This window comes from Eptatretus burgeri, chromosome 7, assembly GCF_056783735.1.
Source record: "Eptatretus burgeri isolate ZD-2024b chromosome 7, Ebu_testis_v1, whole genome shotgun sequence".
In the NCBI taxonomy this organism is placed as follows: Eukaryota; Metazoa; Chordata; class Myxini; order Myxiniformes; family Myxinidae; genus Eptatretus; species Eptatretus burgeri.
Window position 1 is genome coordinate 33,833,608 of NC_140967.1, and position 13,295 is coordinate 33,846,902.

The 13,295-nt window shown below is 40.2% G+C and overlaps 1 protein-coding gene across 2 annotated transcripts in view; it reads right to left on the minus strand.

Annotated features, from left to right (window-relative positions):
• RASA3 (RAS p21 protein activator 3) overlaps positions 1-13,295 on the minus strand; it is a 161,426-nt gene that overhangs the window by 98,992 nt on the left and 49,139 nt on the right. For both annotated transcript variants that reach the window (XM_085888004.1, XM_085888005.1), the window contains one exon: positions 11,985-12,065. In XM_085888004.1, the coding sequence (XP_085744130.1) occupies positions 11,985-12,065 (81 nt within the window). The remainder of the gene's footprint in view (positions 1-11,984; positions 12,066-13,295) is intronic.

Consider the following 13,295-nt stretch of genomic DNA (forward strand, 5'->3'; position numbering starts at 1 on the left):
ATTTGAACAATTAATTTAAACCTTGGGAAAAAACAGCTTTCAAACCTTGGGAAACACTTGGGAAACAGCTAAAACGGATGAAGAACGATATCAAACCTTGAAAAGGCACATACTCAGGTCCCCAGCGTCGATTGTGATGTCATAACAAATGAAGAAGAAGAATTGTGACGTCAATCGTGCAAAAAAAATAAAAATAATAATAATAAATAAACATTAATTGTGACGTCATTCGTGATGTCATAGCACTGTGTCTTGTCATTGGTTGACAGATAAATGGCCGTAACTTGGGAACCGCTTATCCGATTAATATCAAACCTTGAAAAGGCACATCCGCGGGTCCCCAGCAATATTCCTGGCAAGTTTCAATCAGATCGGACCGTCAATCATGCAAAAAAAAGTAATAATAATAATAAATAAATAAATAAATAAACATTAATTGTGACGTCATTCGTGATGTCATAACACCATGTCTTGTCATTGGTTGACGGATAAATGGACGTAACTTGGGAACCGCTTATCCGATTAATATCAAACCTTGAAAAGGCATATCCGCGGGTCCCCGGCAATATTCCTGGCAAGTATCAATCAGATGGGACCGGCGGTCATCGAGAAACGGCGGTCACAGACAGACAGACAGAGATTGCTGGAATTATAGATAGATACTCCCTAAGAGCACTTGACTGAATCAGGAATTCATTTTTTAATAACTTTCTTCGTTGCCCGATTTGAATGAACCTTGATACTGCACACCGCAGGCGAATGATGAGTATGGTGGCCCAAAAATTTTTGCGCTATCGTGTACAGTTTTGGCTGTATTTCGGGAACATACATACATACATACATTCATATAAGATGAGAGTTTTAGTAATACATATATATATATATATATATATATATATATATATTTATATATATATATATATATATATATATATATATATATATAGATATATAGATAGATAGATTACTTGGTTCCTCCTAACACCACAAACGAATGTTTGGAGAAATTTGATCATGAAAGTCACCAGAAGTCTTTCCATGACTTATTGGACCTGGATAATTGGTTATAATAATTTTTACTTCTGGTAGGTATGCAAACCAGCAACTCTTAGCCTATACACCACCCATGTGTACATACATCATATTTTCTTCAAATTTCCCTCTGACGAGTATTAAATAATTAATTACAACCTGCATCTAAATCCTAGCCACTGTTTTGAATGGGGTTATGCATCGAATAAATGTCACAATTTGGCTGCGAAGATGTCAGGAGAAATATCGCACATAACACTTGAAGCCATGGCTGAGATAAATCACATATGAGGTCCCAATATTTCAGTAATAAATTATCGATATACAGTCTAAAATATTCTGATGGGTAGAACAAACAAAATAATAATAATAATAATAATAATAATAACAATAATAATAATGTTAATAAAAAAATTGGATAGGCATTGAGATAAATCCATCATTCACACGAAAACAAACACTCATTTAAACACCATCATTAGGTAAAGATCATTGCGGCCTAGCTAGCGGCCTACCTAGTCGAGACGGCTCGGATCCGTTAGTGTGTGGGGGACGCAATCAGCATAGAATGCCTCAAGGATGCCGGGTTTCCCCAAATTTCTTTCACTTTTGTGTTAAACAACAGCAGCGACTGTTTAAAAAAAGTAATCATACCTTGAACGGAATTGATTGAATCCTGCAGGTGTGCCCCATGAAATGCCATGATAAGATTTATATGTACCGAAACAAAGAGTTTGTCCAAGGTGGAAAACCAGCTTGGGGAGTTGTGGGGGAAATTAAGTCGCTACAACCTCCGTGATGTGACCTCTTGTCCTCCTGGCAAGTTTTAGTTGAGATTGGATTAGCAAAGACCAAATGTATCCCAGACAGACAGTCAGACACCAAATTGAGTATTTTAGTGTGACAACTTGAAACCAAAGGAGGATGCCCACTCTGTGGCTGACGTGGAGGTCCACTTTGTTATATGGTCAGTGAAGGAGAGCGCATGGCTGATAGAGGCCTGAAAATTCAAAAGACTGGACCTCTTTCGGTGTGCACTACCATGAAAATAGATAGGCGAGTTCTTTGCTGATCCTTCCAGAGTGACAGGATGAGACTTGCCAGGATTGATGGAAATGTTCCATTTGTCAGACCTATGTCTAATCATTTCCAGATGAGCAAAGAGTGATGCTGCTGCTGTCTGGCTATCAGTGGAATGGGGGGGGGGGGTACTGTACGACACAATGTGGAGTCATCTGTTGACAAGGAAGAGAATGTTTTCCAGAGCATCACATCTAATCGGTCATTTATGTAGTTGATGAATAAGACTGGGCCAAATACACTGCATTCAGGCACTCCGGTCTCCATTGGGAAAGGAAGGGAGGGGAGAGAGCATAAATGACCTTCCTCATTGTCACCCATAAGAGATCATAAATGACCCTTCTCTTATCCACACATGAAAGGAATCATCGAAAAACGTATTTGACAAACATTTATACCAGTTGTTTTCTTGAATCTCAGTATCAAGGGTGTCCACCAAAGGAGCGATGATGACATGTCTTGGGAGTACCCTATAAATCATTGTAAAAATGCTGGTCCACTATTAAATGAGAGCAAAACCCAACTGTTTTTTGGTGCAAGACTGTACTTAATGTCCTTGTAATGCAGCATGCATCATGTCCAGAAAACGCTAGATTGGGTTTATGCAAAACATATGAGCAGACAAGTTACCCTCTGCATGCGAGGCAAAAAGTGAGGTTAAGCAATTGGTTCAAGTCCGTCCATCCGTCCTTCCATGTACAAACGTCAGTTTATGATCGAGGACCAAAATGAATCGGAACGTGAATCGGAAAACAAACCTACCATTTAACAATAGTGTAGCTTGTGTCTGAATTTGTCCCGATCGCGCATGCGCAGAGAGGAGTCTGCCTGCCCAGCAGTCAAACAAAATTGAAAATCATACCAAACAGGAAAGCTATAGTGTTTTTAAGGACGTCATTAAGGACACAAACAACAGGCATAGGGTGGTGTAATGGACACTGTGTCAACGGTGGTAAAACTACAGAATTAATTAATTTATATGACTTTTACAATCTTTACGTTATTTAAATTGAATTATACACTTGAAAACTAAAGAACACAAATCGCCTTCTTATCACTTCCAAGAACCTATAATATTGCAGTACTTGAACATGCTAAATAAAGGTGGGTGTATAAGACTGCTTCAAGAATGCAAACTTAACCTCTGGAATTTTTTTTAACGATCTTTAAAATCATTATTTTATTACAGCGCGTGCGCTGGTATACAATTGCACCGAGTTTGAAATGTCCTTGGTGTCTACCATGTCTCCGGTGTCCCCCCAACCCCAACCCCCCCCCCCACGCGCCTCAAGTGACAGCCAATGATGGCCGTCTGGTAGATGGCAGTGTGTAACCTAGACGGAAATGGCGACAATTGACGGAAATACCCGAGTATTCATGGGCCGACAACTGACGGAAACAATTGACGGAAATACCCACAACTGACGGAAACATCCGAAGAGATAATAATAATAACTAGAACTGCCACTTTATAACTGCTGGCAGTGATGACCGGGTACCCACACGTCCGCCTTTGATACAACGTTGGACTTTCTGCAGATGACAGTCGCAAAGTTTCGCTTTGATCGGTTAAGTGGTTCCAGAGAAAACATTATTTAAGAGTGATACAAACACAGGCTTGCTTCGATATGGTGTGGGACTGAAGAGCGATGAACCGGGCAGCACAAAGCATTCAATTTCGTTATTACTGGCTACCAGCTTCAAATAATTAAATAATTCTGGCTGCCAAACCGCATGACCGATCAGGTTGAAATTTTAAACTTTTGTTTCACATGTCGCCTCAATTATAAATGTGAAGTTTTGCATATATAGAAGCAGCAGTTCCAGAGTAAACATTAATTAATATTTATCCTTCAATCCAAGATGGCGGCCAAACAATGTGACTTGTGAAGTCATAGTTTTTACCACATGTGCACACACGATAGTAGATGATAATTGCAGATTTTTGCTTCCATAGGTTAAGCAGTTCCAGAGAAAAACATTATTTAATATTTTTCTTAAATCCAACATGGCTGCCAAACCCTGGGCCCGATCCCGTTGAAATTTCAAAGTTTCATTCCACATGGCTGTTCCATCATAACGCTGATGTTTCACATTTATTGATACAGTAGTTCCAGAGTAAACATTAATTAATTTTTCCCTTCAATCCACTAGGGCTGCCAAACGTTGTGTCGTACATCAAAAGGGGTGAGAACTTTTTATTCGCCATGGAGAGGCGGTCATACTGGTGGAGTTTTGCCTCGATCTGTTTGGCCGTTTCAGAGAAGAAGACTTTTAAAGTTATTATTTTTCAATCCAAGATGGCTGACGAACCATGTGACCTATGACATCACAAATTTACATTCTGCTTCCAACTGTGTAGTGGAACACGTCTGTGAAGTTTCGTGTTAAATCGGTAAAGGTGATTTTTCTATCCAAGGTGGCCGCCACACCATGTGACCTCTGACGTCATAATGTTTACCACGCGTGCATACATGATGGTAGATGATAATTGCAAATTTTCGCTTCGATAGGTTAAGCAGTTCCAGAGAAAACATTACTTAATATTTTCTTAAATCCAACATGGCTGCCAAACCATGTGACCTATCAATTCAAAATTAACAAACTTGTATTCCCTACTCATGTGCAATAGGTGTGTGAAGTTTCCCCTTGATTAGGTCAGCTGTTCTGGAGAAGATGTTTGAAGGTTTTAGGGTAAATTCAAGATGGCCACCAAACCATGTGACCAATCAAGAAGAAATTAACAAACTTGAGAAAGAACATCATGGGGAATATATGTGTAAAGGTTTGTCTCAATCTGTCGTGCCCTTCTGGAGAAGAAGATTTTTAAAATTTGTTCATTTTCAATCTAAGATGGCTGCCGAACCATGTGACCTATGACATCATAAATTTAAATTCTGCTTTCCATCGTCGACCCGAACAAGTGTGTGAAGTTTCATGTAAATCGGATAAGGTGTATTTTTCTATCCAAGATGGCCACCAAACCATGTGACTTCTAAGGTAAAATATTTTTGCCATGTATGCAGACTTGATGTGAGAAGGCAGTTGCAAATTTTCGCTTCAATGGCTTAAGGAATTTCAGAGAAAACATTATTTAATATTTTTCTTAAATCCAACATGGCGGCCAAACCATGTGACCTATCAACTCGAAATTAACAAACTTATATCGCATACATGTCCCGAATATAGTTCTGAAATCTCGCCTTCATTGGACCAGCGCTTCTGGAGAAGATGTTTGAAGGTTTTAGGGTTTTTTTTCAAGATGGCCACCAAACCATGTGACCGATCAACAAGAAATTAACAAACTTGAAAAAGGGCCTCCCGGGGAATGTACCTGTAAAGTTTCGCCTCAATCTGCACAGCCGTTCTGGAGAAGATTTGTTTTTAAAAAAAAATTCAAAACAAGATGGCGGCCGAATTACGTCACCGATGACGTCAAAAAAAATTTTTCTACGATGAATTTATGTGTAGATGACGCTCAAGAAATTTCAAATTTTTGCCATGTGGCGTTCTACTTGACGAATTTTCACCGGGATACCTCTTCACCTATGACGCCACGAAAAATCACACGTATTCCCGAGAGGGAGCTTAGTAAAATGTATGAAGCGAAATATTTTTTACCCTAGGAAGGTTTCAGAGATACAGAGGTCCAAAGTTTATCGTTTTTTTTTCAAGATGGCACCCGTACCACGTGACCCATGACGTCACAATTATCAATTATGTATGCTATCACAAAAGATACATATTTGGTGAAAATTGTGTCGATCGGACTTACCGTTTCTGAGAAAATGGCTTTTAAAGCGAAAAAATTCGCAAATATCGTAAATTGCCAGCGGAAGAAGAAAAATAAATAATAAAGAAATAAACTTAAGAATAACAATAGGGTACCCTGTCAGTACAGGAGCCAAATACTGACAATCATGACAACTGAAGAGCCAAATAATTTGCCGGTTTCCACATGAACTACACATTATATTCACACAATACTGCCTTTTTTCAATGGAAATTTGTGAAACGAATGTGTTATATATGTGAAAACCATTGAATTTATTGCTTGACGGGAAAAAAACAAGAAACGCTCCCCTCTCATGTACGAACGAACAAAAGACGTCATTTCCGCCCACCATGGCATTTCGCGCCGAACGCCGAAAGCCAAGTTGTTCTTATGCCATCATTCTCTTTAATATTAGCCATAAACAAGTGTTTCATCATGCATTAGTAGTTGAAATTTACTTACAATAATAACAAGATTTTTACATTTCAAATATCAAGTACGCTTTTTAATTGTTTTTCAACTGAAAAAGCATAAATTGCATATTTTAACATTAGTGTACTCATTTGCTTCACCACACACGCTGTATTGAAGGATTTCACTTGTTTAAATTGAAGTACATGAACACTGTACAGGGTAACGAATTTTTTTATTATTATTATTTAAATTGTATAAGTAGTTGAGGCTCGTGGAAGAGCTATTACTAGTACAGTAAATGGATCAGGACACAACAGGACAAAAGGAACAGTTGGGGGGGGGGAGGGGGGAAACACCAACAGCAGAGTTGACGGTCAAGATAGAAGCAGACTTGGACAAACAATGCGTGTGGGGAGAAGTGGAGAAACATGAGAGGATGCATGGGATGGACAAGATGGATACAGAAGGAAACTCTGGAGGTAAAACTGGAAGTTTGGAAGGAAGAGGGATTGGAGTGGGGTTAACGAAGGAAGAAAAAAAATCATGGTTTGGATTGGGGATGATCTGAGATGGTGGTGAACTTCTTCTGTCTTGAAGACCGAGATGGAAGAATGAGATGGAAGAGGATGTGGAAGATTGTTCGACAGGTGGGAAAAAAAGAGAAACAAATGAGTGGAGATGAGCAGTGATCCTGGATTTAGGTAGTTTCACCAGAAGGTGGATGGTGATGGACCGTGTTTGTCCTGCAGGAACTTGGGGGGACAAAGCACGGAAAAAAAAAGGAGAAAGGAGGCAGTAGAAGACAGAAACTACCGACCTGTCTGTGATGGTGAAGTGATAGACCCATAGACTTGGGTTCATCGCACAAGAGTCCAATGATCTTGAAGGCATGCATTTCCATGGTGTCAAGCTGAGAAAGATGTGAGGCAGGGGAACCAGCCCAGATGGGCAAGCAGTCCATCAAGCGGTGAATGAAAGCTTTGTAGGTGGATAGGAGTTTAAGTGTGCCAAGGAAGGACTTTGTACGACAGGCTTTGAAGGCTAACTTTGAAATGTGGTCTGCTTAAAAGAAAAATCATGGTTGAGAGTGAGACCCAGGAGTTTGAATGACTGAACCTCCTCAAGAGGATTGTTATGAAAGTAGATTGGGTGGGGCAGACGCTCCTTTCGGAGAGATATAGTGAGAGTGTGATATTTGTCAGGATTGAAAGGCATATTTCAAACCAGCTTGTGATTTTGTCAAGGTCGAAAGAGGGAAAAGGCTGCAGTCTGCCTGTCTGAAGGATGGGGGATATCATGGCAGAGGGTGGAGTCATCAGCAAATACATAAAGAGGATTTTCCAGAGTCAGAGAGATCATTGATGAAGATCAGGAAAAGGACTCAAGGTCAAATGAGCATTGGTCTTTTCCTCAGGGTAGATCTGGACTTTCCTAACATTGGCAACCATAATGACTAAGTCAGAAAGGATAGTTCCACAAAAGAATGCATGTAACTTAGTGATCCTACCCCTGTACAATCAGACAATCAGATGTCCAACACTGAGGCTATGCAAATCTGTGCAAGAGTAAATAAAAAAGGAAAGTTTTGGACTTTCCTTAACACTCCACCATGCTGTCTCAAGAAAGCACAATTTTGCAGGTAATGCGACCATGTTTTTCCCATCAAACTGAGCCTGGTCCTGAGTGTGGCAAACCAATTGTTCTTCCCGGTTGCTGTGCACAGTGTCATCTCCAAAACATGTCGGTGAATATGCTTCAATTTTTTTTTTTTAATCTATAAATATGGAAAAGAATGTTTCCCAAAATATCACTGTAATTTCTTAATAACTTCCAGCTGGCTGCATAATTTCATGGACTGAGATGATTCGTGAAATCATGACTAACCATAGCTGTACCAAATTTCAACGATTACATTCAATTTCAAATTCTGTTTTATGATGTACGTATATATTTGATTTACTATTCGTTTCCTTTGGCCCTGAGCAAATTATGAAACATAATGTGTATGTTACAAATACACAACGATCATTGTGCTTCATGTTCACAAGTGTCACTACTTTTGGGTGGTGGTTCAATGGAATGTTTTTTTTTTAATGTATTTTGTGTGGCCTATAAGCCAAACTCTTCAGCATAATGGTTGGAATGAGCATAACGTTGATCAAAGTGTATTAACCACTGTGGGAAGCGGGTAGAACCTGATGTTTTTGTCGTTAGCCCTTCGTCAGAGATAAGAACAACCCTTTGCCGGAGCAGGTGGTGAGACCTGCATATTGCAGTTATATAATTACTCCCCCCCCCACCCCCTTCCGCCGTCATATAATTAACCCTCCTTAACCCAACGCCCAATGCTTCCTCACCACTTTGGGAAGATACACAATACCAACCGGTACACAGTGCCTGTACAGCCCTGGATCCATGATCTAAACGTTGGACCTGAGTTGTGCCTGCTTGGCCAACTATTAATAAATTTGAGGATGATGATGCCTTCATTTTGGAGTAGGAATCGTCCCAAGGCCAACCTGTTGATCATCATGTTTAATATATACACAAGTCCAATCTCATGGAGGAGCTAAAGACAGAGGGCAAAAAGTTTCCAAACTGACTGGGGGTGTTGGGGAGGAGAGTAGGGGATCTACAGACATTTTCAAATGAGTAGTTGAGTGACAAAGATGGAAGAAGAAAATGTGGGGGAGAGGATCTGATAGAGTACATCAGATTGGGGGAGAAAGCACAAAGTGACGATGGACTGAATGGAACTCTTGAAAAACTGAAGGGAAGGGCAAAAGGCAACATCACAGAAAAGCAAAGAAATACTTCACACATACATTAGCCGTTCTTGCAAGCACTTTAAAACATCTTTCCCTCCAATTACATGTGGATAAACCATGGCCTCCAGTACTAGCTTTATAAATATAAATCTGCATAGCGGCGACCTAACAACAAACATGCTCGTTGCTTTATAGTCAGTGGATATTTGGCAACAACCTTAGACACAACATACTCTCTACATCCCTTTATCTAAGTATTGCAGAGAACCCTAATTATCCCTTTATTGCAGAGAACCCTACTTAAGTAAAAATCTACAATTTTACAAAATGGGACAAACACAAACAAATTGCTCGATGTTACTCAAAATTAACATGACAGAGGAAATGCGTGTATGTACATATTACATGAATGGTAACTCTGCGGTATTACTTCCTAAACCTTATTTAAGACCAGCAGGGGAACCTGGCATTGACCGGCGATGTTCTAATCATGCCGGCATTTTGAAGAAATCAAGTTTTGATTTTTACTTATTTTATTTTTTGTGTGGAGGCCTAAAACACTTCCCTCCACCCACTAAGGAATGGGGTTGGGATAATTTAATACTACCTTTCACATAGCTACGAAGACTTAGGCACTATCGAGTGATGATTGAAAAAAAATATCCCAAAAAATATATTCAAAATTTTCAATTGTTTTTGGTGAAAAATAATATAACCTTTTGCCTCAGGCACTCACGGATGAACCTCTGAAAGTTTGAATAAGATCCGTTTGGTTGTCTGAGCCAGCCATCCTGATGATGCTATCCAGCGTGAACCTTGACCGGGCATAGTACTCAGATACAAAAAGGAAATGAAGGCATTGTTAATTGAGCTTTCAGTACCCAGTTATTTTGGTCTAACCAATGCAAAAATCAAGAAAATGACCAAATATCAAGATCTCAAGAATGAATTGAAAAGATCCTGGAAGCTGAAGAGCACCGACATTGTACCAGTGATAATTGGAGCAACGGGAATGATAAAGAAGAACCTCACAAAGATCCTACAAATGATCCCTGGGAATATTACCACTAACAAACTACAGTTGGAGGCTGTCCAAGGCTCAGGACAATCCTCAAAAGAGCTCTCGGAACAACAAAACTTCCCAACTTAGGCCATGAATCATGATCCTTCACCAAAACGAATGTGGATACGATACTTTGCGTTCCACCTTCTGAAACCCAAATTATAGAGATACCAATAAATGACACACACACACACACACACACACACACACACACACACACACACACACACACACACACACACACACACACACACACACACACACACATACACACACACACACACACACACACACACACACACACCTCTTGTCATGATACAAAGATGAGGGGTAAACAGAGATGGTGCTCATTTTAAAAATCCATTTTTCTTGCAGATGCAATAAGTAGGTTACCCTAAAGATTGTTTCTCTCAAATGCTGAACTCACCAGCCAGGCAACAAGAAGCAGCAAAAAAAATAAAAACACAACAGCAGAGGTTTTCTAACAATAGTGCAACAGTTAAATCTTCAGCTTGGACACTGCGTGGATTGCTGACATTTCGATTCAATCCAAGCAGAGGGGCATCACAGTGAAAGGTTTATTTTAATAATAATCAACCAATCCGGCAATACTTTATCTTCTGCAGTCCCGTGCGTACAACCTCATGTGTCCCACATGACTATATTGAGTGACTGGGACCATTTATTTGGTGATAGCAGCATCAGAAGGTTTCGAGACCATGTAATATCCAAAATACACAATGGATGGTGGTGAAGGGGGTAAATTGAGAAGAGAAAAATTTGAAGAAGGGAAGAGACATTAAAAAAAAACGATGGAGGAAAGCCAACGAGAATATGCAGAAGGACATGGGGGAAGGGAGAAGGGGTCAAAATTCATTTTTCTGTACATAATATGTAGTAATGTAGGTTGTAACAATGGATGGAAACATACTCTACACCTTGGGAGAGATAAATCAATTGGTTAACATCCAAAAACCTCACCAAAGTGAGAAACTAACCCACATTTTGTCTTACATTTCCTATGAATATTTACGACAAGGTTTGCAACTTCTAACGTGCGAATGTGCATCGGACAGCAATTAAATTAATAATCTGGTCCATTCGTTGCATAATCACCGAGGTGCAGCTGTGCCGCTGATGCACTGTCCCTGCTTATTAGGGTGGGATTTTTCAAATTTATCCCAGGGGGCTGGCACACAACGGCCGACTCTTTTCGAAAGGTGCAGTGCGATCTGTAATGTCCATTAGCGAATGCTAGCAGATGGGACACCAGACTTAATACCTGTCCTAAGGAAGGTGCATTATCAGTGTAACATCGCCTGCAAAGCATCGAGGTGACAATTTATCGTCAGGTTGGGAATCAAACGCAGACCACGTGGGTCAAGGGAGAACGTGTGATCTCTGAGCTGTCCTGTCAGACAAATCAGCAACTTAAATGATGCACAAACAGCATTCTGCAATTGGAATTAGGCTTCAGATTAAACTTTGAATATTCTCAAATGATGGCTTCGACATGAACACAAGTGATGACTTCGGAGTCAAAATCCAAAATAAGCATCATGCTTAATCCAGCATTTTATCCAGAGGAAAGAGTAACTGCAAGTCATGAGTGTAATCTCAGCTTTTGGAAATCAGAAAACATCCAGCCATACATCATGCTGGTGTACAGAAAGGCTGACATTGGAATGTGAAACTAAGAATGCATAAGTACACCGACTAACAACACAAACCCACTCACCAGCACATGCATTTTCAAAAAAACAAATGGTCCCAAAACGCTGAAACATCTCAAAATTATGTATTGCATTACAAAATCGACACTTATTGCAGAGAAAACTTTACCAATCCTGACCTTGTCGGGCCAGTGAGCGTGACAACAGCATAAGGATCACAGCGATCGTTCACAATCGGCAGACCTTGGCACTCCAGAACCCTGCAACAGATAGTAAGGACACAAGTCATCATCATTTCGTATGGAGCATGTGTGGCTTCTGGTTGCATCATTGCCGGGAGAGTGGCTGTGCCACTGATGCAGTACCGATTTCGAGTAAGCTGGTACTCATTTCACCGACTTTGGAAGGATGACAAGTTGAGTCAACCCACCTGGTGTTATTTCAACGATTTTGACAGGGGCTTGAACTCAAGACCCGAAGATATTAAGGCAGCAACCCTAACCGTTAACCCAACATCAGGCCAAAAGTTTGCATTAAAAACATTACAATAAAGCTTGCACCAAAGACTTGGAATCATTTTTGACAACAAACAAAAATAAACTTTTACAAACTAAATATCAACTTATTCATTAAACATTTTACAGGGCAAAACTAAAATCATAAAGGTATCCATTAAAACACTAGAAGGGCACTCGGGAGAGTGCAAACTTCTGCCCTGTTATGCCTGATCCACGAGAGCATACCTGGCACAATACATTTTTAAGATATTGTGCTATATATCATTTTTAGCACTATCTCTCAAGGGTGAAGAACCACTTTTAAAATTCTAGTGGTCGGATCCGGATCCGGATCTTCACCAAAATCCAATCAGTTCATCCTTGTCACACACCCAACCTGTCCACCAAGTTTCATCCAGATCCGTCAACAAATTTTTGAGATATCCTGTACACAGACAAACAGACAGAAAGAGGTGAAAACATAACCTCCTTCACCTTTGGTGGTGGAGGTAACAATGCACGGTGCTGCACTATTTCATTAAACAAACAGGATTGTCTAGTCCATGAAAGTGAAACAGCACAGCCTGCAATAAAAAGCAGAAGAACTTTCACAAGAATAATAATAAGAATACAAATACAAGTTTTTAATGCATGGGTGATGTTAACCCATTCATTAAAAAACAGTGCGGTTGGTATGAGAAACAATAAGAAAGGGGTGAAGGACGGACGCATCACAGCTCTTTTCAAAGCGCCATGCACCATTGGACCGATCAACGCTCCTGCCTCCCGCACAATCGACCTTCTTCCCCCCAGCCATCAAACTCTCCCACCAACTCGGCGGAAGCTCAAAAGATGCGAATTTAACAGTGTGTTTATCATGCAACTGGACTGGCTTACAAAGTGCTTCAGCCCCATCTCACAAGTGTCTCCAAGCGCACATCCTGTCCGAGACGTTAACACCGCAAACTGTCAAATGCAGGACATAATTGTTTT